Source organism: Emys orbicularis, chromosome 1, assembly GCF_028017835.1.
Source record: "Emys orbicularis isolate rEmyOrb1 chromosome 1, rEmyOrb1.hap1, whole genome shotgun sequence".
NCBI lineage: Eukaryota > Metazoa > Chordata > Testudines > Emydidae > Emys > Emys orbicularis.
The window spans coordinates 342215980-342243347 of NC_088683.1; the positions used below are offsets into that span (position 1 = coordinate 342215980).

General features: G+C 43.9%; 1 protein-coding gene across 1 annotated transcript in view; it reads right to left on the bottom strand.

The window, feature by feature from the left end:
• HEPHL1 (hephaestin like 1) overlaps positions 1–18488 on the bottom strand; it is a 63632-nt gene extending 45144 nt beyond the window's left edge. The window contains exons 1-3 of the mRNA XM_065409870.1: positions 18319–18488; positions 3027–3271; positions 275–487 (exon numbers count right to left, since the gene is read on the bottom strand). Coding sequence (XP_065265942.1) covers positions 275–487; positions 3027–3271; positions 18319–18488 — 628 coding nt within the window. The remainder of the gene's footprint in view (positions 1–274; positions 488–3026; positions 3272–18318) is intronic.
• Between the last annotated feature and the right edge of the window lie 8880 nt (positions 18489–27368).

Genomic DNA, 27368 nt, shown 5'->3' on the forward strand with positions numbered 1-27368 from the left:
CAACCTCTGCCCTAACTGAGGCAAGGATCTGTGGATGTATAGGCTGGTCACAATTTACTGTCCTCTGGAGCAAGAGGGAAGCAGCAAGGGAATTGTCCCTGAGCCACAATTACAAGTCTGGGGTGCTCCTAGAGTGGTACAACTATAAACTGCCCCTTACTTTGAGCTACGTACGGACACAATCAAGCCCATAACATTTACACCTGTAAACAAAAACGATTATTAAGAAGCTAAAACAGGCAGAGGGGCTTTCTCAGTATTTTCAGCTCTGTACCTTTTTTACAAACCAGCAATGGTCCGATTAACCCAGAACTGATATCTCGAGGTGTATCAATGTGCGAATGGTAAATCCAAGTCAGGCAGGTTGGGTCTGCCAAAGTGGGGGCATATTCTTTCTTCACTGGCCATGTATATGTATAATTTCCACCAGGAATAACAATATCATCCTCTTTGCTTTTGCCACTTGTTCCATCTGGATAGAGGGCTCCTAATGTAAGAAAAAGGGGGTTTAAGGCCAAACATATTGGAAAAACGGGTTACCCTAGATAAGTATGGAATTTCTTCTGTTTGTTACATTTTTTGGAAATATCTTAACAACGTATTTCACAAACAGACCAATGACAGCAGCAATTGCAAACACAGAATCATTTATAAATCAAGATGTAATTCTGAGAATAGCCTCCAGAATAAAAAGCCATCACAATATTAGTAAGTATAATTTTCAAAAGACATCATGTTCAACAGACTGGTAATGTTGATTTACACCTGAGCTGTTTTGAGAGGTTGCCTCTACAGATTAAAGAGTAAAAGATAAAAGAAGCATACACAATGCAGAAAGATACATCAAAGAAACTCTGTCTGCTTCCATGCTAGTAGCTGTGCCTGCTGCTGCTAGTATAAAAATCTGCACAAGCTACCTGAGACATCTGCGATAGCAGCTCTTCAGCTGACAGCAGGACTGGCCCATGCGCCTGGCTCCCACACCCAGATGAAGGCATACGCTCCCATGAAGCATCCTATTCACGGCCATTTAATTTGGGGTATTTAAATCTGGGGCTTTGGCCTAGCCTGTTATCACAGATGTGATTTACGGAGGCACAATCCAGACTAATAAGTAGCTGTGTAACCTAGGGTGCCCTTTAGAAGAAATGGTCCATCAGCCTTGTTTACACCTGGCTGAGCTGTCAGCCTGCCCTTTGTCTCTGAGAAACTGGTTTGGTCACTCCCCAGACTTATCTGGGAAACACACTTTTAGACATCTCAAGTTATGTTTATAACTTCACATATACAATGCGGCCATGGTATTACTCATCAGCAAATTATGATTTTTTAAATGATACCTCACATGGCATACCTCGCCCAAACATTATTACAATAGTATGTAGGGTGTGAGCACAGGGGTATATTCCGTCACAACAGATAGGGGCCATTTTCAAAATTTAGCTACAGAGTTGGGTTTTGAATTCAAATACTTCCAAGATTTGGGGTGTTGGGTGGGGAGTTTTGATTCAGGCCCATTTGTACCCACATTTGCTAAAAAGTTCACAAAACTCAGAAAACTTTTTGGTGACCCTGGCACAACTTTGGGGTTTCATGATGAAAGTTTTGTACACATTGTTCCACTGTGATACAGAAACAGCCTCTAGCTAAACTCGGCATCTTGCAGTTTCTCACTGGAACTGTCCAAAGAAGCCAGGTCAGGTCTCACACACTTCTGTGATGCTGAATCTGAATGATTTTCTTTCAGTTATAAATAAGTGGCAACTAGGGCTGTCAAACGATTAAAAAAAAATAATCGCAATTAATCGTGAGATTAAAAAAATGGTTCTGACTAGTTGCAATTTTAATCACACAGTAACAGAATACCAATATAAATTTATTATAAATATTTTTGGATATTTTTCTACATTTTCAAATATATTGATTTCAATTACAACACAGAATACAAAGTGTACAGTGCTCACTTTATATTATTTTTATTACAAATATTTGCACTGTAAAAAAGATAAAAGAAATAGTATTTTTCAATTCACCTTATAGTTCAGCCACAAATGATTGAGCTTGGTGCAGAAATTACTGGGTGATATTCTATGGCGTGTGTTATGCAAGAGGTCAGACTAGGTGATTGTAATTATCCCTGCTGGCCTTAAAATTGTTGACAATGTTGATGACGGAGGTGAGGAGAAAATGCACACAGCATGTAATTTTGCATTCAAACCAATATCCCTCCTTGTGCAAATGACATCACATGTTATAGCCCCACAAAGAGCTACAGAAGCTTAGTCATTTGCCCCTGAGAGAACACATCACTGGAGCCAAGATCTCTCGTATGGACTAGAGAGGAGGATTTAGACTGTCTCACATTTTTACTAAGAAAAGTAAGCAAGGCAGGAAGAAGCTATTTTTCTAAAAATGAAAAACATAATAAATGATAATTTTCCTTTTTTAAGTTACTGGTTAATGATACTGGTCAGTTTATTAGGAACTGATACAAAGTTCATTAAGGTCAATGGAAAGTTCCCCATTCACTTCAATCAGCTTTGGACCAGGCCCTTATCCAGTATATTCACTGCACAAAGGGAAGGGGGGTAGAAAAAGAGAACTGAGAAAGAACAAAAATGATTATTTATTTATTATTTGCATGAGTGCAGCATCTAGGAGTCCCAGTCATGAACCATTGTGCTAGGTGCTGTACAAACACAGAACAAAAGATAGTCCCTGCCCCCAAAGAAATAAGCAAAGAAATAAGCAAAGACAGGGGAATACAAGGAAACAATGAGACAATATTGCTGAAATAGACAAGGCAGACAACTGGGTGGGGGAAGGGGTATAACACATAAATAGAGTGAATAATGTGATGGTGGCAAACATCAGGTTAGCGCGACTGGGTTTTTTGGGGTGGGGTGGGGGCAGGGGTTACTTAGGAACAGAAAGAAAAGAGAGGGGCAGCAGAGTGAGGAGGACAGGGCAAGGGAGGAGAGGGCAAAAGGGGCAGGTGTGGAGTGAAGCTAAGAACTGGTTTTTACCTTCAGAATCTTTGTCGTAGAAGAGACCATGTGGATGCAGAGAATATGGACGGAAAGCAAAGTTCTTTAAGTGAACAACGAAGATATCCTTTTCTTGAGCCTTCATGACTGGACCGAGGAACCCTAGCCAGGATGGCTTGGGGATCTCCTGCGTGTAGGTACCATCTGTGAACTGTTTATAAACAGCTTTCTTGTAAATACGTCCTATTCTGTTGGCTCCTCTCTTCACAAACTCACTCGCATGTCTATAGAATGGAGGGGAAAATAGTTTAAAGACAAAAATACTCTTTTTTAAAGTTATGCAAAAGTTGGTGCTTACTATTCATGCAAGTGGTTCCACTGAACTCAGCGGGACAAATCACAGAGCTACTCAACCCGAATAAAGGCTGAGGAGTCAGGTCCTACACTACTGTACTACAATGATGAAAGTTCCTTCCTATGCAACAGTAGTTGTCATGCCATCAGGGCTGGCCTTAAGCACAAGCAAGACAAACAAGTGCTTGAGGTCCTGCCATTTAGGAGTTTCTGTGGAATGCCAGCAGCTCATCACTCCATTCCCGCTTTGGCAAAAAGACCAGAAGGAAGAAAGTCCATAGCTTAATCCTCAACTGCTCAGGAGGCCCAAAAAAGCAAGCAAACAAAGCACAGTCCCCATTCTAGCAATGGGAAAAGAGAATGAATTAATTCAGGCACCAGTTTAATAGATTTCGTAGATTTCAAGGCCTGAAGAGACCATTATGATCATCTGGTCTGATCTCCTGCATAACACAAGTTAAACAACCTCAGCAATAATTTCTCCTTCAAGCCCATAATTTCCATTTGATCTATGGATGAGAATAGGAGGATGAGAGACCTGAATTACAACTCCCATGAAGCACTGCAACAGTATTTATAAATTGAAATATTTGGGGGTTTGGCTGAAATTTTTCAGTATTTTAATTTCTGCCAAACAATCCAAATTTTGCAAGGAAAAAAAAGAACACAATTTTTGACCAATTCTAGTCAAGTGGGTTACAGAAATGTAAGAATATTATGTCAACCCAGTTGCCTTTAGCAGCCAAAAATGCTGTCTGTTTAACAAGAACTATTTTCCATAAAACCATATTAACTAGCATTAATTATGCTATCTTTTAAATTTTTACTGATTGTATCCCATATAAGCCTTTCCATGATTTTGCCCAGAATCTATGCTAAGCTAACTGGCCTATTAGTTTTCCAGGTCATCTGATTTACTCCTTTTAAAATACTGGAACAACATTAGCTTTTTCTAGTCCTCAGGAACTTTCCCAGTGTTCCATGATTTGTTAAAAACCCATCATTAATTTTAGAGTGCTCCTTGGCCAATCTTTTACTACTCTTCTGTGAAAGTTATTTGATCCTGCAAATTTAAACATGTTTAACAGTTGCAGTTTAACATCCTTCATAGCTACTGATGGAATAGAAAGTATTTCATTATCGCTGTATAATATGAATACATCATCCTTCTTTTTAAATATAGAACAGACGGATATGTTGAATACTTCTGCCTTTTCTACGTCATGATTGACAATTTTATCATCTTTGTCTAGATCGAACCTATACCATTCATTGAAACTAGGGGTAGCATCAGACCTCCAGCATATGTTCCACAGACTGAAATCTCCCACAATAACATAATTTTTCTTTCTACATGTTGTACATAGATGTTTAAAGAACTGCCCATCTGTTCCTTCATCTGATTTGAGGTTTATAGCAGACCCCTGGTAGTGCCGATCCTGTGATTTATCAGTTAGTTCGTGATGCATAAACATTTCAGATCCTGTCCTTCTGAACTATCAGTAACTCTAAAGCCAGTAATGGTATCTTTAATGTAAAGTACCACCACCCCTATTCTCTTCTACCCACTCTATCCTTTCTGAATAGAATGTATCTAATGATTTTGACATACCAGTCACATGAATGATCCCACCAGGTTTCAGTAAGACCAGTCTTATCACATTTCTTTTAATAAATTAGTATTTTTAATTCCTCTTTTTTATTATCCAGGGTGCTAACATTGGTGTGTAGACAACTGAAGAATTTCTTCTCTTTACATCCTCTGATGCCTTGATTTTTTACATTCATGGTACCCTGAGTATGAATTTTATGCTTGAGCTTACTGTGTTTTCCTCCTTAGCACCCTGTCCTGTAGATGCTAGTTTAAAATTCTCCTACCTACTCTAGCTGGTCTGCTACCCAGAAGATTGGTTCCCCTTCTATTCAGATGGAGATAGCTCAAGTCACATATCCTCCTCTCCCCTTAGGTGGACCAATGTTCCATAAAACCAGACTGCTCTATTTTATACCACGTACTTAGCCAACAGTTTATGTCCAGCATCTTCTTGCTGTCTATATTCTCTCATTCACAGGAAAGGAAGGATCCCTGAGAAGATCATTAGACCTTTCCTCTTCTTTCTAAGATTCTGGATGCTTTCGATGCTCCATGAAGCAGTGTCATTCATGCCAATGTATATCATCATAGGGAGGTGGTGGAATCTCCATCCCTAGAGGTTTTTAAGGCCTGGCTTGACAAAGCCCTGGCTGGGATGATTTAGTTGGGGTTGGTACTGCTTTGAGCAGGGGGTTGGACTAGATGACCTCCTGAGGTCTCTTCCAACCGTAATCTTCTATGATTCTATGATAACCAATGGATTCTTGCCCACAGTCTTCAGAATCCCATCCAATTTTTCAATGATGTGTATTGTCTTTGCTGCAGGAAGACAGCAGACTATCTTGCTGTCCTTCTGTCCCCTGCAGAATGTCTTGTCCACTCTCCTTAATATCAAGTCCTCATTGAGGTTTGTCTGTCTTCTTTGGAAAGTCTGTGGTCTTCATTTGGGTATGCTTGACATTCTCAACAGCTGGGCTGAGCATCCATCCTCAGGTGTGTCCTGTGGAGATCCCTGTTCTTTCCCTTCAGCTGAATCTTCCAATATATTCTTTGTGGCTACTGCATGAAGTGCCTGAAAGTGATTAGATATCTCTACATGCATTGAATTTCACCTAGTCCTCTTTCTTCTGGTGGGCACAGATTGCCCATCTGCTTCTGGCTGTGTAAAATCCTGCTTCTCTGTCTTTGCTTGGTTACAAACAGCTAATTCTCCTCTCTGTTTTCCACTCTCTTCTGTTCCCTGGAAATCTATTCATTCTACAGATAGATCTGCAGCGGTGCTGCCTCAATCTGGCTGTCCAAGAGCTCTTTTGCTTCTCTAAGGCTAAACAGGCTCAATAGCTGCCTTTCCAGATCTTGACTCTTTTCCTCCAATACAGCCATCACCTTGCACTTTTTGCAAAGGACATCTCTTTCTTCAGGCAGGACCACAACATGGCACATCCCTTGCAGATCATGATAACGTTCCATCATTGGCAATCCCTTGTTGGGTATGTAGAGTTGTCCCTGTAGACAAAAATTCCCATACTCCCTGTAGAAAAAATATCCTACATTCCCTCCTGCAAACATCCACAGGAACTTCCCTGTTAGCCTCTCTTGTTTGCCTGCTCAGCTGTTTGCTTGGAAACTGACTGCCACTGGTAGTCCCATTGACTTCAATTGGACCATTCACTTATTTAAAGTTATGCACATGCTTAAGTGCCTTGCTAAATCAGGCCCTAAAGGCCTCGTTCAGACTCTGGCAGCTTGGGCTCCATGCAAATCCTTAGGCCATCCCAGATTTCATTTTCCATTTCTAGGAATTCTTAAGCCCCAGCAGGCAACTTCTGTTTACACACATGGATGGAGGAGGAGAATGTAACTTCAAGGAGTTATCAAAAGGGAAAAAACTGCAGCCCTTTAGAGTCTTACTGATTTAATTTCAGCTTGCCATTCCCCAAAATAAGTGCTATAACTAATATATTAATTTCAAAAGGAATTGTAGAGTAAAACGCTACAGCAATAAATATTTCACCCCGAGGACACTAAGACTAGTCATGCTGATAATCAGGCCATACAGTAAATGTTTATGAGTTACATGTAATGTCAACACCTATTTCCCCCATCAGTCACAAAGAGTATTTTGCCAAGGATTGTCACCTTAAATTATATTTATGTTGCCTTTGATCTTAAGAGTCAGAATACTTGATTTAAGATTGGCAAGTTTCACAACCACAGTATAGGAACCATCTGTTAACTCATAGTGAAACAACTGCACCAGCACAGATATGTATTGAACAGGCATTTACATGGGGGGAGTTTTGAGTATGCAAGTGCTCAGCATGAGGACCTTAATTTGTTACCATTTTTCTTTTAAAAATGTCAACTTTTATTGTAGCAAAAATTATCTGGATTTCAAGTTATGCTGTTCATTGGAGCTATCATAGTGAAGAGTACTATAGAAAACCCTAAGAGAGATAGACCTTGAACATGACAAAAAACAGGATTAGCCCAGTATAGATACAATAGCTTCTAGAGATTTGGAGCAAGATTCCTCTCTGGTGCAATTCCAATGCCCCTTTGAGTTTATGCTGCCACTTGAAGTTACAGTGATCTCCACTGAAATGTCAACATTTCTCATTATTATATATTATTTATATTACCATAGCACATAGGAGCCCCAGTCATGGACCAGAACCCCATTGTGCTAGGTGATGTACAAACAAAGATCAAACAGACAGTCTCTGACCCAAGGACCTTACAATTTAAGTACAAGACAAGAGACAATGGATGCATACAAACAGATGAGGAAATAAGGGTAAACAATGAGACCATATTGGTCAGCATGACAGGCAGCGAAATCTGTACAACAGCCTAACCATTGTCAAGATTTGCTGGCATCATGACAACATTTGCCAACACTTACCAGACAGGGGTCGTTTGCGTTTCCCCCTATACTTAGTCTAGAGACTAACTGCAGCATCTACATACAACTGAGTGGTAACTGTAGGTAAATGTGGGTTTTTAATGGCCACCATACTACTAGCATCATGAAGGTTGAACATTAATCTTCTTTTAACAACCACCATTTTCAGGGTTTTCTCCTCAAATCTCTAGCTATGTCAGGCTTTCCACACTTTAATTTTCTGTTTCACATGCTTTCCCCGCCCTCCCATATATCTTTCACTTACTCTATAGTTGTGTCTATGCTAGGCTTTGTTTCCTTAAAATTTCCCCTGTGACACTCTGTATCTCAGGGGAACACCCTGCACCCCCATGTTCATCCTTGTAATATGATTGTGTGGTATCCAATGCAAAGTTTGTCATGTCGGGTGTTTTCGGAAGGCTCATGATGCACTGAGCATTGTTGTTATAGTAATGTTATAGGTTGTAATTTCATGTATATAGTTATGAGGCTGAAAATGTGTCCTTGTGGCTTAAAACAAGTCCAGGCAAAACTCTCCAGGAGCAGAGGGGCAGTTCACACCTCAGCAGGGCATGTATGGGAAAAACCCAGCCCAGCCTCACAGGAACAAAGGACACTGGCCTAGGCAGCAACAAAGGATCTGTTGGACTCTCAAGTGAGTCACCCCCCTTCCTTTGGTCAGTGTGAGACTACGATGAGGTAATGTTCACCTGACCCTGAAGGGGGAGGGGCAAAGCCAAGAGGGAAGAAAGAACATGATAAAAGGGAGAGACGTTTGCCATCCTCTTCCTCTCTCTTCCACCTCCATCTACAGACATCACCACCAAGCGACTGAAGCGCTGATCAAAGGGGAGAGCCTGGCTAAAGGGCAACCAGCCAGCCTGTGGTGAGAAGCATCTAAGTTTATAAGGGAAAGTGTTAAGATCAGCTTAGAATGCGTTTTGCTTTTATTTCATTTGACCAAATCTGACTTGTTGTGCTTCGACTTATAATCACTTAAAATCTATCTTTTGTAGTTAATAAATTTGTTTGCTTATTCTACCTGAAGCAGTGCGTTTGGTTTGAAGTGTGTCAGAGACTCCCCTTGGGATAACAAGCCTGGTACATATCAATTTCTTTGTTAAATTGACAAACTCATATAAGCTTGCAGCGTCCAGCGGGCATAACTGGACACTGCAAGACGGAGGTTCCTAGGGTTGTGTCTGGGACCGGAGATATTGGCTAGTGTCATTTGGTTGCACAATCCAAGCAGTGGCTGGCCAAAACTGCTTACTCACGTAGCTGGGAGCAGTTTCATGCTAGAGGCTGTGCGTGAACAGCCCGGGAGAAGGGATTGTCACAGCGGAGCAGTAAGGCTGGCTCCCAGAGTCAAGGATTGGAGTGACCTAGCAGATCACTAGTCCAGATAACACCAGGGGAACGTTACACCCCCTATTGCAATGTCTGGCGGTAGCTACAGAAGTAGCACTGAGTAGACAGGCTGCCACTGACATTTTAACCTGTGTGCTGTGTAACCCCGCTCGGAGCACTTCTCTATAATACAGTGGTTAAAATGCCAGCAACCACCAGTACAACCTCTGCGCTATCGCTACTGCTAGGAGAGCTGAACCGGGGGGGTGGGGGGGAGTTAAACTTAAACACGGACCAGGCCTAAGATCACACAGCATCAAATCAAATGGGGTAGCAGTGTCTTTTTAACAAGGTTCAAAAACATTTAGCATTTTCCCTCCACATATTGATACATTTGGGGTTCAGGGAATCCATAAAATCTTAGGAGAAACCCCAGTTTGTTGCTGGTTGAGAGTGGTTATAGTGGTTACATTCCTGAGGTGAAGTTCTGGCTCCACTGAAATAAATCACAAAACTCCCACTGGCTTCAGTGGGAACCAGATTTCACCTCTGGCCTTCTGACATCCAGCTGTTGCTGACCCATGCCACAGTGATCATTTTGGTGATGCAGATGGGTCATTTGGCCACCTAAAGCTTTAGCTATTAGTTTAGCATCTATGATGAATGTATTGTATTCATTTAGCTGGATAGGATCAGCCAGTTGGCACATTTCACAAACTATGTTTGATTCTCTGGTAACAAATGATGCCCCTTGGTGTGGCTGGATGTAGCTGAGGGCAGGACTTGGTCCACAGCTCTGGTGGCCCGCTGTGAGAGACTAGATTGCACCTCAGTTAATGCCTAAATACTGTCAAAATTCAGCAGAGATTTAAAAGATTTATGAGCTGCAGAATTATCTTGGATGGATCAGAACACTTCATAATCAGCTAAGCCTTATCCTGAGGCACGCTGAGGATGGGGAGGAGTTTCACTGAAGAACCCATGCCTGGAGGCATTTTTTCTTTCAGAGGCATAATGCAAGAGAGCAATCGATTGAGTGTATCCTGAGCTCTCCCCAGCACAGCCATATGGCCACAGCTGGCTTAGGTCAGCTGATTCAGGCTTGTAGGGTTTGGGCCTACTTGGGCCATGTAGACGTTTGAGTTCAGACTAAAGCCCAAGCTCTGGGACCCTCTACCCTCACGGGGCCTCAGAGCCCAGTCTTGATTTAGTCCTAAGTGGAGCACAGGATCTGGTCCATGAGATTAATATAGCTCAACCGCTCGATAGTATCAACCATAATATAATCAAATTTTACATTTTTGGGGTGGGGGGAATAGCAAAGAAGCCCACCATAGTAGCATTTCCCTTCAAAAAGGGGAACTACACAAAAGTGAGGAAGCTTGTTAAATGGTACGGTCACAAGAGTGAAATGCCTGCAAGCTGCAAGGAAACTTTTTTAAAACATCATAACAGAGACTCAAATTAAATGTATACCCCAAATGAAAAAAAATAGTAAGTGGACCCAAAAAATGCCACAATAGCTAAAGAACAGAGTAAAAGAGGCAGTTAGAGGCAAAAAGGCATTAAAATTGGAAGTGAAATCCTACTAAGGAAAATAGAAAGGAGCATAAATTCTGGTAAGTCATGTGTAAAAGTATAATTAGGCAGGCTGTAGTGGGGCGGCTGCCCCACTCCCTGAATTTGGGGCTGCAGCAGGCCAGTGGGCCTGCGCAGACAGGAAGCCAATCAGGGAAGGCCTTATAGGGAGCCAATCAGGGCCCAGATTGGAGGAAGCCAATCAGGGCCAGGCTCAGCCCTATAAGAAGGCTGCTCAGGACAGGAGCAGGCAGTCTGTCCCAGGCCTTCGACAGGGGAAGGTCTGTCTCCAGGCTGGGAGACTAGCACCCGGGACAGCGCAGCGCAGTGCTGGGCAGGCCCGGGGGAGCAGAGGGTAACTCCAGCCCGGAGTCTGTCAGGCTGCAGGCCCTGAAGGGAAGGGCCTAGCCGGTGCGAGGGGCCGAAGGGGAAGCGGCCCAGGGACATGGACAGATAGAGGCAGAGAAGGAGGGCAAGACGGCTGCCACTAGAGGGTCCCTGGGTTGGGTCCCAGAGTAGTGGGTGGGCCTGTGTCTTCCCCCCCTTGCCTTGCACCCAGCCGACGGAGCGGTCATCTAGAGCTGCACCACCCCCCTGCCAAGAGGGGAGTGACTTTGAGGGTGCAGTTGGCCACATCGGCCAGGACGCAGAGAGGCAGCTGATTGATCACACACACCCCCGGAAGGGGGCGAGGATGGACTAAAGGGCACTGCCGGAGGGCAGTGGCTCGAAGAGGACGCCGCGAGCTTGGGAGCAACGCGGGTCTGGACACGCCAACCGAGGGTGAGACGACGGATGGGACACCACCAGGAGGGGGCGCTCCACTGGACAGAGCTAATTCCCAGAGGCAACCAGTAGGAGGCACTGTGGTGGTGAGTCCCAACCCCGTCACACAGGCCAAAAAGAAATTGAAGCGCAACTAGCAAAAGTCTCACAAATTAACAGCAAAAAGTTTTTCAAGTACATCAGAAGAGGAAGCCTGCCAAAAAATCAGTGTGGCCACTGAACAATCGAGGCACTAAAGGAGCACTCAAGAAAGACTAGGCCATTGCAGAAAATCTACATTCATTCTTTGCCTCAGTCTTCACTACAGAGGATGTGAGGGAGATTCCCACACCTGAGCCGTTCTTTTTAGGTGACAAATCTGAGGAACTGTCTCAGATTGAGGTGTCAATAGGAAGTTTTGGATTAACTGATAAATTAAAAAATAACTCATCAGGTCTAAATGGTATTCACTCAAGAGTTCTGAAGGAACTCAGATATGAAACTGCAAAGCTACTAACTGTGGTATGTAATTTAAATTAGCTTCTGTAACAGCTGGAGGACATCTAATGTGATGCCAATTTTTTTAAAAGGCTCCAGAGGTGATCCTGACAATTACAGGTCAGTAAGCCTAACTTCAGTACCAGGGAAACTGGGTGAAACTGTAGGAAAGAACAGAATGATCAAACACATAGGTGAACACGATTTGTGGGGGAAGAGTCACATGGCTTGTGTAAAGGCCTCACCAATCTCTTAGAATTCTCTGAGGGGGTCAACAAACATGTGAACAAGGGTAATCCAGCAGATATAGTGTACTTGGACCTTCAGACAGCCTTTGACAAGGTCCCTCACGAAAGGCTCTTAAGCAAAGTAAGCAATCATGGGATAAGAGGAAATGTCCTTTCATGGATCAGTAACTGGTTAAAAGATAGAAACAAAGGGTGGGTGTAAATAGTCAGTTTCAGAATGGAGAGAGGTAAATAGTGGTGTCCCCCAGGGATCTGTACTGGGACCAGTGCTGTTCAACATATTCATAAATCATCTGGGAAAAGGGGTAAACAGCAAGGGCATAGTTTTCAGATGATACAAAATTACTCAAGATAGTTAAGTCCAAAGCAGACTGCGAAGAGTTACAAATGGACCTCACTAAACTGGGTGACTGGGCAACAAAATGGCAGATGAAATTCACTATTGATAAGTGCAAAGTAATGCACATGGCAAAATATAATCTCAACTATACATACAAAATGATAGGATCTAAATTAGTTGTTACCACTCAAGAAAGAGATGTTGGAGTCATTGCGGATAGTTCTCTGAAAACATCCTCTCAATGTGCAGCGGCAGTCAAAAAAACTAACAGAATGTTAGGAACCATTAGGAAAGGTATAGATAATAAGACAGTAAACATCATAATGTAACTATATAAATCCACAGCACACCCACACCTTCGATACTGCATATATTTCTGGTTGCCCCATCTCAAAAAAGGTATATTAGAAATGGAAAAGATACAGAGAAGGGCAACAAAAATGATCAAGGGTATGGAACAGCTTCCATATAAAAAGAGATTAAAAAGACTGGGACTGTTCAACTGGGAAAAGAGATGACTAAGGGGTGATAGGATAGAGGTCTACAAAATCACAAATGGCATGGAGAAAGTGAGTAAGGAAGTTTTATTTACCCCTTCACATAACATAAGAACTAGGGGTCACCAATGAAATTAATAGGCAGCAGGTCTAAAACAAACAAAGGGAAGTACTTCTTCACACAATGTACAGTCAATCTGTGGAACTTGTTGCCAGGAATGTTGTGAAGGCCAAAACTATAACTGTGTTAAAAATATTTAGATAAGTTTATGGAGGATAGGTCCATCAATAGCTATTAGCCAAGATGGTCAGGGATGGAACCCCATGCTCTGAGTGCCTCTAAGCCGCTGACTGCCAGATGCTGGGACTGGATCACAGGGGATGGATCACTTGATAATTGCCCTGTTCTTTGAAGCACCTGACATTGGCCAGTGTTGGAAGACAGGATACTGTGCTAGATGGACCTTTGGTCTGGTCCAATATGACAATTCTTATGTTCTTAGGGCTGCGCTGGATGAGAATTCAGGCCAGCTTTGAAGACCAGCTAGCTTCAAAAGGAACATTCCCTAACTTGTGTGCACTAGCTCCTTCAAAGAGAACCAGTTTAGGTTGCCTCCTCTATGTCTTAGATTCCGCATCAGTAAAATTGGGGTAATAATACTTACCTGTCTACATCAGAGGGATGTTGTGAGGATTAATCAGTCAAGGTTTGAAAATGAAAATGACTGTGTATAGTAAGTACTAAGCATTATTATTTGCAGAACGCTGCCTTTTCAAAGAGTACTGCCCTGTTGTCCAGGTCATCTGGAATGGCATGAATCCAAAGGTTTTATGGGACTGGATTATCCTGCATGGCTTAATACCTTTAGCAATCAATTTCTTATTTAAAAGATTTAACAATTACTCTTAGGAAGTAATGTCCTGTAAAAATTAGACTATAAAAATAAGCAAAGAGTTAACTTAAAATCCTTAACAGATAGTTTCTCTGTCTTTGAAATAGGTATGTGAATTAATGTCACTGACTTTAAAGTACATGCAACCAAATTCAGAGAGTGCTGTGCATGAATGGGCATCCTGCTCCAAACAGCAAACTGTACAGCTTAGTATTCAAATAGTCCCAAGGACAGACAGCAAAAATACCATTAACATTACATTCTGCAGGACAGATACAAACTCTTTCTGGTGTGTGTGAGATCTATAAATATCTGCACCCCATCTGAAGTTAAATTCCTTTCATTGGAGCTCTTCCATCTTAGGAACGAGAGCAGGGAAGCAATCCTCCGCTATCTTGAGCAGGGCAGTGAGAAATTCCAATATGTAACACAACTGCAGTAGCCTTCCCAGTGAAAGATCTGGCCACCCTACTCCCTTCCAAATAACAAACTCTGAAATATATTCATGTGTGGAGAACAAACCACCACCATGCAGTCTAGGTATGTGTAATGACTCTCTTGATAACTCTAGGCAATAAAACCTGGGACCTCCTGAACTAACTGCACAACCTCCCCGCTTGAGCAAAAACACAAAGCCCTTTCTTGCCTCACTACTGTAGCAGACTCATATTATTTATGAATCAGTCACAGCAGGGGGAAATGTAACAGACAATCAACAATGGGTTGCATCTGCAAAGCTCTTGTGAAACTAGTAGAAAACAACCTCATTGTGTTTCTTAAGTTTGGATGCCCATTAGCAGAGTGGGGTGAAATGGTTGCAATACAGTTCTAAGTACTCAAGTACTGAACATTTTGTTGCTAAATCAAAACTGGTCCTGTTTCCCAAAATGCTCATAGGAACATGGGACCATTTTCAGTTCTATCACCCTGGCACTATTATTTTTTCTCACTAAAATGTCAGTAATTTTCTGAGTGAAAAAAAGTCCATTTTTCAGTGAAGTTGTTGTTTGAAAACGTGTAGTTTTATAGTTTTGCAGTCAAACTACTGTTTTACAAAATTCTGCAAAATGAAGAGATTTCTGGGAGTGTGAATGAATTTGCACAACATTTTCTTCACAAGTTTGAACAGTTCCATTTGTTAGTCATTCCTCTTTTACCAGAAACAGTGGTTATAGAACGTTATGCCATTTTTTCACTCCTTCTCCGTAACCATCACATCCACGCTAAAACAAAAAGTGATAAGTCCATTTTTTTTCACTTGCTAATACTGCATTTTTGGTACTTTTATGGTAATTATCTGTAAAATTGCATATGGCTTCCACCTAAAGTTATTTAAAAAAATACTTTTCTTGTATTGCTTGAGACTTTTCAAACTATCATGAACATATCACTGGGGATGTAGGGAACAATCCTGTATTGGCTTGGCATTGCCTAGATAGCTTTTCCATAGGTCTTTTCCATATCTAACTTCTACAACAATACAAAGTTCTGAACTGGCATCAAGGTCTACTAGTGTGGACTCCTACACCTGGGCAGAATTCTATTTTCTCCCAAGCCCTACCCACATCCCTGTGCATAGTCCCACACCTGCTCTCTAGAGTAGGGGGAAAGTCCCTTAATTTTCTTAATAAAACTAAAACTTTAATATGTCCCCATGTGGACTTCAATAAACACACAATGTTCAGAAGTATAACCAGTACGCCAATTCCCAGGGCCCCAGGGATGCCTGCTCCTCTAGAGGTCTTCCATGGAGTGTAATGGATGGAGAATCAAGCTTAGCTGTGTGTGTAAGAAGAATATACACCTTACAATACTATGGTCACAGCTCAGCAAGGTACTTAGGCACATGCCTAAATTTAAGCACATGACTTCAGTGGGAATACTCATGTGCTTAAATTTAAGCACTGACTTCCGTGGTTCCCTGAACCAAGGCCTATATGTGCAGTATACAGTATGTTTGTATGGACCATCTTCTTCTCATCCCACTTGTACATGTGCTTTTGAATCTTGAATAAGTCTTTCCCATCTCTAACTTCCGTGGGTCCACAAAGAATCATAAAAATGTAGAGTTGGAAGGGACCTTGAGAAATCATCAAGTCCAGCCTCCTGCGCTCAGCCAGCACCAAATAAACCTAGACCATCCCTGACAGATGTTTGTCCAGCCTCTTCTTAAAAACCTCCAATAATGGGGATTTCACAACCTCCTTGGAAGCCTATTCCAGAATTTATCTACCCATATAGTTAGATTTTCCTAATATCTAACCTAAATCTCCCTTGCTGCAGATTATGCCCATTACTTCTTGTCCTACTTTCAGTGACCATGGAGAACAATTCATCACGGTCCCCTTTATAACAGCCCATAACATATTTGAAGACTCTTATCAGGTCTCTCCTCACTTTTCTTTTCTCAAGAGTTAACATGCCCAGTTTTTTAACCTTTCCTCATAGGTCAGGTTTCCTAAACTTTTTGTTGCTCTCCTTTGGAATCTCTCCAATTTGTCCACATCTTTCCTAAAGTGTGATGCCCAGAACTGGACACAGTATTCCAGCTCAGGCCTCACCAGTACCAAGCAGAGCAAGACAAATACCTCCTGTGTCTTTCTTATCATATCTTTGTTAATACACTCCAGAATATTAGCCTTCTGTGCAACCGCATCACATTCTTGACTCGTATTCAGTTACTGATCCGCTATAACCCCCAAATCCTTTTCAGCAGCAGTACTACCACCTAACAGGGCCGCCCAGAGGGGGGGGGGCAAGTGGGTCAATTTGCCCCAGGCCCCGGACCCCACAGGGGCCCCCACGAGAATGTCGGAGGCTTCCCCCCGCCTCTGCCTTCGCCTTCCCCCATCCCCCGGCACCTCAACACGCCGCGTCCAGGAGCGGCCCTGGACAGTGCTGCAGTGGCTCGGGCGGGGCCTGAGGTCCTCCCGCTCGGAGCTGCGTGGTAAGGGGGCGGGGCTGCGAGCTCCGGCGGGCCAAGCGGCAGGAGCTCCTGGACGTGGCTCGCTGAGGCTCTGGGAGAGGGGGCAGTGGGGGTAAGTGGCATGGTAAGCCCCTCTGAGCCGGGCACCCCCCGACCCCATCCCCCCCCCCCAGCCCTGACCCCCAGCTCCGAGCCCAGCCCCTCTGAGCCAGGCACCCCCCAACCCCATCCCCCCCCAGCCCTGACCCCCAGCTCTGCGCCAAGCCCCTCTGAGCCAGGCACCCCCCGACCCCATCCCCCCCCAGCCCTGACCCCCAGCTCCGAGCCCAGCCCCTCTGAACCGGACACTCCCCCGACCCCATCCCCCCCCCAGCCCTGAACCCCAGCTCCGAGCCCAGCCCCTCTGAGCCGGGCACCCCCTGACCCAGAACCCAGCTCCCCACCCAGCCCTGGGCAACAGTAGCGCCACCCCCAGGCAGCGACAGCCCATTGGCACCAACCATCACCATCACCCAGCGACAGCCCATTATGTAATTGCAAATGTATACATACCATTAAAGCATTTAATGTTTTTAAATAATGTATTTCATGTATTTTCAAATTATTAAAAATTAATTTTTGAATGTATTTCACTGGATATTTTTTACATTTCGAAATACATGTTACTATAGTATTGCAACTTTTTTTTATGGAAGGGGCCCCCGAAATTGCTTTGCCCCAGGTCCTCTGAATCCTCTGGGCGGCCCTGCCACCTAACCAGTTATTCCCCATTTTGTAGTTGTGCATCTGTTTTTTCCTTCCTAAGTGCAGTACTTTGCATTTGTCCTTATCGATTTCAAACCAGTTTTTCCAATTTGTCAAATTTCACCAGTTTACAAAAGATTCTCTTCAGTTTTCATTGTGGAAAAGCTGTGCTTAGTGGTGACAGAACTGTGACGTCACCTTGGGCCAGCGCTCACAGAAATACCTGATTTCCCACATGAATCCTTGTAAAGCAAAGCTGCAATAAACAAAACCTTTAAATCCTTTTTGAGAACTGTCAACACCTGAAATTCACCCTGCAATAAACATCACTGCACGTATCCAGTCCCTGCACCCCACCCCTATTTTATCAGTAGTAAGGGAGAGAAGTCATTTTAGACAACAGCAGAGGCCTGATCCAACTCCCATTCAATTCAGTGGGAGTCTCTCCACTGACTTGAACAGAAGTCATATCCAGCCTTAAATGTATATGGCAGCCACACTAGCAAAAGTTTGTTGTTTTTTTAACTAAAGTCCAGTGACGGCACAAACTTAAGACATTTTAAGACAACATCGGTGACCTAAGAATTTTTCTTTCGAGACATCATGAGATCTGATTTACCAGAAACCTGAGGGACTTACTCATCTTCTGTGAGGCTTTGTCCTGTAATCAGATTCTTCCCAGTTGGTGCATAGTCCCAGTTCTCCTCCACAATCCCAACATAATAGGTTCTGGTACTTGCTTCTACTAACACAAACAGCCAAAGGAATTTAAAAGCCAGCATGCAGCCACCATACAACACAGAAGGCATTTGTAGGTGTAATTGCAACTCAGGCAGCAAGCGTGCAGCAGAGATGGCTCACCCCTCCCTCCCCTTAGCTCTCAACAAGTTATAAATAAGGAATGGACAAAGCAAAGCTCCTCCTATTCAGCAGTTTGGGGGTGGGATAGACAAGAAAGCTTGTGCAAGCAAAACAGGCCCATTGAGGGGGTTGCTATGGTGACAGGACTTTTGCCAGCCCTTCAATGAATGTGTAACTGGCTTATTTTTGTTTGCCTTTCAGGCTACAACAAATCAGTGTTTTGGGAAGTTTGGATGCTTGTTAGTCTTTCTTCCACTTTTACCAGAAAGTGTGGTTTGTAATGTTAGGCCAGGTTTTTTTGGTCCTCATCACATCCACATTTTTTTTTTAAAATATTTGCTTTTCATCATTTCTTTAGACCTTTAAATCTAGACTCTTAGACTTTGCTTAGTAACTTTAAGTCACTAGAAATTAGGGTCACCAGGTAGCAAGTGTGAAAAATCAGGACAGAGGGTGAGGGGGTAATAGATGCCTATATAAGACAAAGCCCCATATATCAGGACTGTCCCTGTAAAATCGGGACATCTGATCACCCTACTAGCCACTGCACAGTTGAGAACAATCCTAATTTTCATAGGGTGGATGCTCAGCACTTTCTAAACATCAGGCCCCTTTACATTTTTTCAAGTTGGACCCCTAAAAATGGAGGCATCCAGCATAAGGTTGTCAACTTTCTAATCGCAGAAAACCAAACACCCTTGCCCTGCCCCGCCCCCTTCCCCGAGGCCCTGCCCCCACTCACTCTGTCCCCCTCCCTCCATCGCTCTCTCTCCCCCACCCTTACTCACTCGCTCGTTTTCATCGGCTGGGGCAGGGGGTTGGGATGTGGGAGGGGCTGAGGGCTCCGGCTGGGGGCGTGGGCTCCGGGCTGGGGTAGGGAGTTGGGGTGTGGGAGGGGGTACAGGGTCTGGGTTGAGGCCAGAAATGAGGGGTTCAGGGTGCGGGAGGTGGCTCCGGACTCAGGCACAGGGTTGGGGTGCAAGAGGAGGTGCGGGCTCCGGGAAGGAGTTTGGGTGTGGGAAGGGGCTCAGGACTGAGGCAGGGTGTTGGGGCCCAGGAGGAAGTTGGGGTGCAGGCGCTGGGCAGCACTTACCTCAGGCAGCTCCCAGAAGCAGCTGGCAGGTCCCTCCAGCTCCTAGGCCACAGGGACTCCGCACGCTGCCACCACCCTGAGCTCAGGCTCTGCAGCTCCTATTGGCCAATGGAGCCAGCGCTCGGGATGGGGGCAGCACGCGGAGCCGCTGTGGCCCTCCCTCCATCTAGGAGCTGGAGGGATGCTTCCAGGAGCCGCACAGAGCCGGACTGGGAGCCTGCCATCCCCGCTGCGCCGGCAGTGCTGCTAACCGGACTTTTAGCGGCCTGGTCAGCAATGCTGAGCGGAGCCGCCAGGGTCCCTTTTCAACCAGATGCTCTGGTAGAAAACCGGACATCTGGCAACCCTAATCCAATATTATTAGTCACTTTTGAACATCCAGGCCTAATTGTCTATAATAGGAGAATACACACACACACAATTATATATGCAAAATATATTTGGAATACAACAACAAACAAACAATGTTAAAAGGACATTATTAAGATTGCAATGACAAGCACTCAAGTTAGGAAATGTCAGAATTAAGGTTGGATGTTCTATTTTAATTTAGCCCCTTTTGCATATTCATTTTGATACAATCTTTAATTACATGATCCCCTATTTTCCATAGAACTATGCCTCACTCAGTATTCAGGATGGATGATGCTCACTTAATGCACAGCTGTTTAATATTTTGTTTTTCCCCATTATTCAGCGTGTGGTCCCATGCCTTATTTACTGCGCACTATCCAAACGCTTCCCTGAAAACAGAATTATTAATTTCCTCCTGGGCTTTTCTGTAGTGCTCAACACCATGGTATCTGAGTGGTTTACTAACATTAATGAATTTATATTTACAACACGCCTGTGAGATGAGGGTGGTTGTCTTATCCCCATTTTACAGATGGGGAACTGAGGCACAGAAAGGAATTTTGGGTGCCACATCTGAGATTCCCAGGACCTGATTTTTCAAAGGAGTTAATATTATATAGTATTTCATATGTTCAAAGTGCAACTTTCATTGCAGACATGAGTACTCAGCACTTCTACAAATCAGTCTCCAGGGTCTCAAGTTGGGCAACCAGAAAATAAGGAACACACAATGAGTGACCACCTGTGAACAGTTTGGTTTGCCCAGCATCACATCTAGAACTCTGGGGCAGAGACAGGAACAGAATCCAATTCTCTAGGTCAGCATTCAACTGCCTTAACCATGAAATCATAGGCGCCGAGTTTCTAATCTGCCGGGGGGTGCTGCCCCGCCCCCACTCCACCCATTCCCCCAATGCCTCACCCCGCCTCTTCCCCCATGTATTCGCCAGGGGTATTTCTTGCTGCTTTTTGCAGCACTCAGCAACTCCCAATCTTGTTGTACAGAGATGAAGAAATAAGGGACATCCCTTCTAATAAGGGACTGTTGGCAACCCTAGGGCTCTACCAGAAAGATACACCCATGAGTACTAGCCCCCTGTTGTTGAAATACTAGATAAAAGGTGTCCTGTGCTGATTTAGTACAAGACAGGCAATTTTCTATTTAAATACGGGATGTCCCTTGTAATATGAGACTGTTGCCAACCCTACATGTAATTAACGGCTGTATCACAATGAATACATGCAAAGGGATCAAACTGAGATTGCACAAGCATCTTGAATTCTTACATTTCCTTACTTTTGGGTGCTAGACTTTGCAGTCTTAATCGTGTTCTTTTAATGTGGTGCATGTACATAATTTCCTAGGTTTTCAAAAAAGCAAACTGAAAAAACAGAAATTCCCTCATGTGGCATCATATTGACACCAAAATGGTTCATCGGCAGGGTTGGAACATTTTAGATGCACCTCACAGATCTTTACCACTTGAGCTAATGATGTAACTGATAGTAATAGTAGGTTGTAATCCTCCATATGGACCAGCACTAGTGAGCACTGAACCATGCATTTTGACAGTGGGTTTCACAGAATGTTGCTGACAGCAGAAGAATGGTGCGATTCAGGAATCTTGAATTCCATTCCATGCTTGGCGGAGAGAGGGGGAGGGAAATGTTCTCTAAGGGTCTCAGACGCTTCTGCCTATTCTCCCCAAATGTGACCTCTTCTGCCCCATCCCCTCCAACCTGTCCCTGTCCTGTCCGTTCCCCACGTGTAAAATGTGCACAGTATTTCTGACGGGTTCCCCCTGGGGTGCTGCCTGGAACTGGGGTGCCACTGAGCCCTCTGACCCACCAGCCTGGGCTCCCTCTCTCATTGTGCTGCTGTGAAAAACTGCAGACCCGCTCCCAGTCCTACACTTCCACCAGCATTCACACAGGTAGGGACAAACCAGCTGCAGTTACATGCAGGGTCTTTGACCAGCCTCTGCATGAAGCAACAGTAGAAATGCTACAGCCAAGGTAAGTCTCAGCTCCCCAGGCACGCACCCACTCTGGAGCATAAACCCAAAATTATACCGTCTTGCGCTGCACAGGGATTTCTACAGTGTAAGCTCACAGAGTTCAACCCCTTTCCCCCAAATGTGGAGAGGAATATGCAATAGCCTTTGCCCCTTGACCTACAATTTCCCATGCATTTCACTCCAACTCACTGGTTTAGATAAAGCAAAATCAAGTTTATTAACTACAAAAGATAGATTTTAAATGATTATAAGTGATAGCAAACAGCTCAAAGTAGATTACCTAGCAAATAAACAAAAACGCAAACTAAGCCTAAAATACTAGAAAGATGGGATACGAATTACCAAATTCTCACCCTGGCAGATGATACAAGCAGGCTGAAGATTCTTAAAGCACAAGCTACACTTGCTTTGCAGCTTGGAATCCCCAGGTTTTCATACACAGGCTAGAAATCTCTTTAGCCTGGGTCCAGCACTTCCCCCAGTTCAGTCTTTGTTCCTCAGGTGTTTCCAGGAGTCTTCTTGTGTGGGGAGTGAAGAACCAACGATGATGTCACTCTCTGCCTTATATAGCTTTAGCATATGGTGGGAACTCTTTGTCCCAAACCTCGGTTTGTGGAAAAACACTGACATCCCAAGATGGAGTCCAGAGTCATGTGGCCTGGTCACCGGCCTTTGCATACCTTGCTGAGTCATAGCAGCCATTACTTACCAGGCTGTTTGGAACGTTCACAGGAAGGTGAATTTCTTCCAGTGTCCACTGTCTTTGTTGATGGGCCATCAGCACTGTCTGGCTTCTTCATTGTTGTACCTGAAAGACTGGTTGTGAGTGTTTTCCAGAGTAAGCCCATTTGAAATACAGATCCTTAGTCAATATTCATAACTTCAGATACAAAAATGACACATGCATACAAATAGGATAATTATATTCAGCAAATCATAACTTTTTCAGACACCTCACATGACTTATCTTGTACAAAATGCATCATAATTATGCCATAATCATATCATAATAATATTACTATGATGAAAATGGGATGCAATGTCACAATATTTTTTTTCTAAAACGTCTCATGCCCTTCCAGAATACATTCCTTCCCCAGAGGTGGATTAAGATTTATTGGGGTCCTGGGCACAAAGAACATTGCCCCCCCCCCCACACACACACACCATGGGGCTCTGCCCGCTGCTCTTCCCCTTCCCCCCACGGCCCTGCCTCCTAGCCTGGCTGGAAGTCAGGCCATGGGTAAAAACTGCCCAGGGAGCTTGGGCTGCTGTGGGGAGCCCTGGACCTTCCACTGTTGTAGACGACGTGCCCTGGGGGCAGGGACATGGGCCAGGGGCTGCTCTCAGGTACCCTGGCTCCTCGCCCAGGGCAGGTGGAGGTTCCGGGGCTCCCCACAGCTACCCGGACTCCCTGGGCAGCTCTTACTACAGTCTTGGGTGACCACACATCTGTTTTGGCCAGGACAGTCCCCTTTTTAAGCCCTGCCCCAGACTTCCCAACCTTTTTGGCAAAACTGGGCATTGGGGGGGGGGCAAAAGAGGAGTTTGGGGGACCCCTAGAAGGGAAGGTCTGTTTACAAATACAGGGAGCAAAGCAGCAATGTGTATATATATTTAAAGGAGAAGGGAAATTTTGGCTGTCTAAAAGACCCATTCAAATAGAGAAGGAATGAATCTGAGAGAGGGTGAGAGGAGAGCAGAGAAAAGCCTAGATAGCTTATATACAATGTAGTGGGCTGTCTGGAAAAGTGTTTTTTAAAAAACAGCTATGGGGGAAACCAACTATTTATTGAAGACAACAAAGGAACCATGTACAGTTGCTGCACTTTATTTTACTGCCTTTATTGTTTTAAATGAGTTAGAACGGCCTATCTTATTGCAACTGGTTTAATAAAGAAAAACATGTAATGATTTAAAATACTTCAATTATTCCCGTGTAACTTAGATATGAAATGTAAATTTTCCTTTTTAAGTGGTCTGAGAAGCTGATGTAGTCAGAGTGTCTGAGCACAGGCTGTGGATCCAGAAAAATGAGTTCTCTTCCTCGCTAGATGATCTTTGCTCATTGCATAACTTTGCATTGTCTGAGTTTCCACATCATAAAATGATTTTTACTTACTTACCTCCCAGCAGGGAGTGAGGAGTAATTATTTAGCTTTTATAAAGCAGCTTGAAGTTTTAAAACACTGACTATAAACTATGTATTTATTGGGAAAATACTAGATTGTAAGCTGCTCATGGAAGGAGCCTTGTCTCTTTACATGTCAAAGAATCAAACACTACTATAAAATAGGCAACATAGAAATAAATATGAATAAAAATAAATGGTTCAATACACTTAAAGTTGTCCTCTTGTCAATACATTGTTTGGTTTTGAATGAATAACCCTGCTGATACTTGCGACAGTAGTTTTGGAGCCTGTAGTTTCAGGTGAGTGAGTGTGGACAGCTGCAGCAGTCTGTACACATAATACAGCATTGTGCCAGAGAACTCTGTCTAAGTGCCAAACATTGTAATAGCTGAGTCATGAGGTTTTTCATGAAAACAGTAGTGTCTATTGGTAAGTGTTGGAGACGGGCAGTGATACTTGATTCACTTTGTGCTTGAGTGTAGGCAATTCACTTAACCTCTGTGTGTTTCACTATACCCATGTGTAACATGGAGGAAAGGAGAGGGGCTGGGGGGGCGGGGGCGGGCAGCTCCATGCAGGAAGGAAGGGGGAAGGAGAGGGGCTCGGGGGAGGGGAGAAGGAGACGGACTCGAGGCGGGGGGAAGAAGAGAGGTTTGGGGGGGGCAGCTCAGCACAGGAGGGAGGGAGGATATGCTTACTTTACAGCTCCTGCATCTGGCCTGGCCAAAGGGAAGAGGAGGAGCAGGGCAGCAGGGCCCCGGGGGGAGGGAGAGGAGGAGCCAGAGAAGATGGAGCCAGAGTTCCGGCTTTGGGGGCCCCCAGGCATGGGCCCCGTGGGCTGATGCGGTAATCCACCACTGTCTGTGCTCATCCAGGGTGACCCGCCCCCCACTTTGAAAATGCCTGATCTAGATTAATAGATGGCCCCCATCACTGTGATATCTGAGTGCCTCACAAACATCAATAGAGTTATCCTATCCAAAATGAGCTCAAACTAGCTACGGGAATAAAGGGGAACAAGAAGACTTTTTATCAATACATTAGAAGCAAGAGGAAGACCAAAGACAGGGTAGGCCCACTGCTTAGTGAAGAGGGAGAAACAGTAACAGGAAACTTGGAAATGGCAGAGATGCTTAATGACTTCTTTGTTTCGGTCTTCACCGAGAAGTCTGAAGGAATGCCTAACATAGTGAATGCTAATGGGAAGGGGGTAGGTTTAGCAGATAAAATAAAAAAAGAACAAGTTAAAAATCACTTAGAAAAGTTAGATGCCTGCAAGTCACCAGGGCCTGATGAAATGCATCCTAGAATACTCAAGGAGCTAATAGAGGAGGTATCTGAGCCTCTAGCTATTATCTTTGGAAAATCATGGGAGACGGGAGAGATTCCAGAAGACTGGAAAAGGGCAAATATAGTGCCCATCTATAAAAAGGGAAATAAAAACAACCCAGGAAACTACAGACCAGTTAGTTTAACTTCTGTGCCAGAGAAGATAATGGAGCAAGTAATTAAGGAAATCATCTGCAAACACTTGGAAGGTGGTAAGGTGATAGGGAACAGCCAGCATGGATTTGTAAAGAACAAATCATGTCAAACCAATCTGATAGCTTTCTTCGATAGGATAACGAGTCTTGTGGATAAGGGAGAAGCTGTGGATGTGGTATACCTAGACTTTAGTAAGGCATTTGATACGGTCTCGCATGATATTCTTATCGACAAACTAGGCAAATACAATTTAGATGGGGCTACTATAAGGTGGGTGCATAACTGGCTGGATAACCGTACTCAGAGAGTTGTTATTAATGGTTTCCAATCCTGCTGGAAAGGCATAACGAGTGGGGTTCCGCAGGGGTCTGTTTTGGGACCGGCTCTGTTCAATATCTTCATTAACGACTTGGATATTGGCATAGAAAGTACGCTTATTACATTTGCGGATGATACCAAACTGGGAAGGATTGCAACTGCTTTGGAGGACAGGGTCATAATTCAAAATGATCTGGACAAATTGGAGAAATGGTCTGAGTTAAACAGGATGAAGTTTAACAAAGACAAATGCAAAGTGCTCCACTTAGGAAGAAAAAATCAGTTTCACACATACAGAATGGGAAGAGACTGTCCAGGAAGGAGTACGGCAGAAAGGGATCTAGGGGTTATAGTGGACCACAAGCTAAATATGAGTCAACAGTGTGATGCTGTTGCAAAAAAAGCAAACATGATTCTGGGATGTATTAACAGGTGTGTTGTGAGCAAGACACGAGAAGTCATTCTTCCGCTCTACTCTGCTCTGGTTAGGCCTCAGCTGGAGTATTGTGTCCAGTTCTGGGCACCGCATTTCAAGAAAGATGTGGAGAAATTGGAAAGGGTCCAGAGAAGAGCAACAAGAATGATTAAAGGTCTTGAGAACATGACCTATGAAGGAAGGCTGAAAGAATTGGGTTTATTTAGTTTGGAAAAGAGAAGACTGAGAGGGGACATGATAGCAGTTTTCAGGTATCTAAAAGGGTGTCATAAGGAGGAGGGAGAAAACTTGTTCACCTTAGCCTCTGAGGATAGAACAAGAAGCAATGGGCTTAAACTGCAGCAAGGGAGGTCTAGGTTGGACATTAGGAAAAAGTTCCTAACTGTCAGGGTGGTTAAACACTGGAATAAATTGCCTAGGGAGGTTGTGGAATCTCCATCTCTGGAGATATTTAAGAGTAGGTTAGATAAATGTCTATCAGGGATGGTCTAGACAGTATTTGGTCCTGCCATGCGGGCAGGGGACTGGACTCGATGACCTCTCGAGGTCCCTTCCAGTCCTAGAATCTATGAATCTATGAATCCTCACAAGAGAACTTTGAGATAAGGGAGTATTTTGTCCATTTTACAGATAAGGGAACTGAGGCACAGAGAGATTATTATTCATTAAGTGACATAAGGAAATCTAGTCAGAGCCAGGAACTGAATCCCAACTCATCAGCCCAGCTGGCTCTTGCTGAACTTATAAATGACCAACTTGGTGAATGCCTGGAAGAGGTCGATGAGGAAGTCTCTGGAGCTATAGGGTGGGATTTTCAAAAGTATTTAGGGCCAGATTTTTAAAGGTATTTACACAGCAAAAGATGCAAATAGGCATCTACTGGGATTTTCGAAAGTGCCCAGGCACTTAACTACAATTGATTTCAATCCCATTAGGTGCCTATCTGTATCTTCAAGCACCTAAATACCTTTAAAAGTCTGGCCTTAGGAG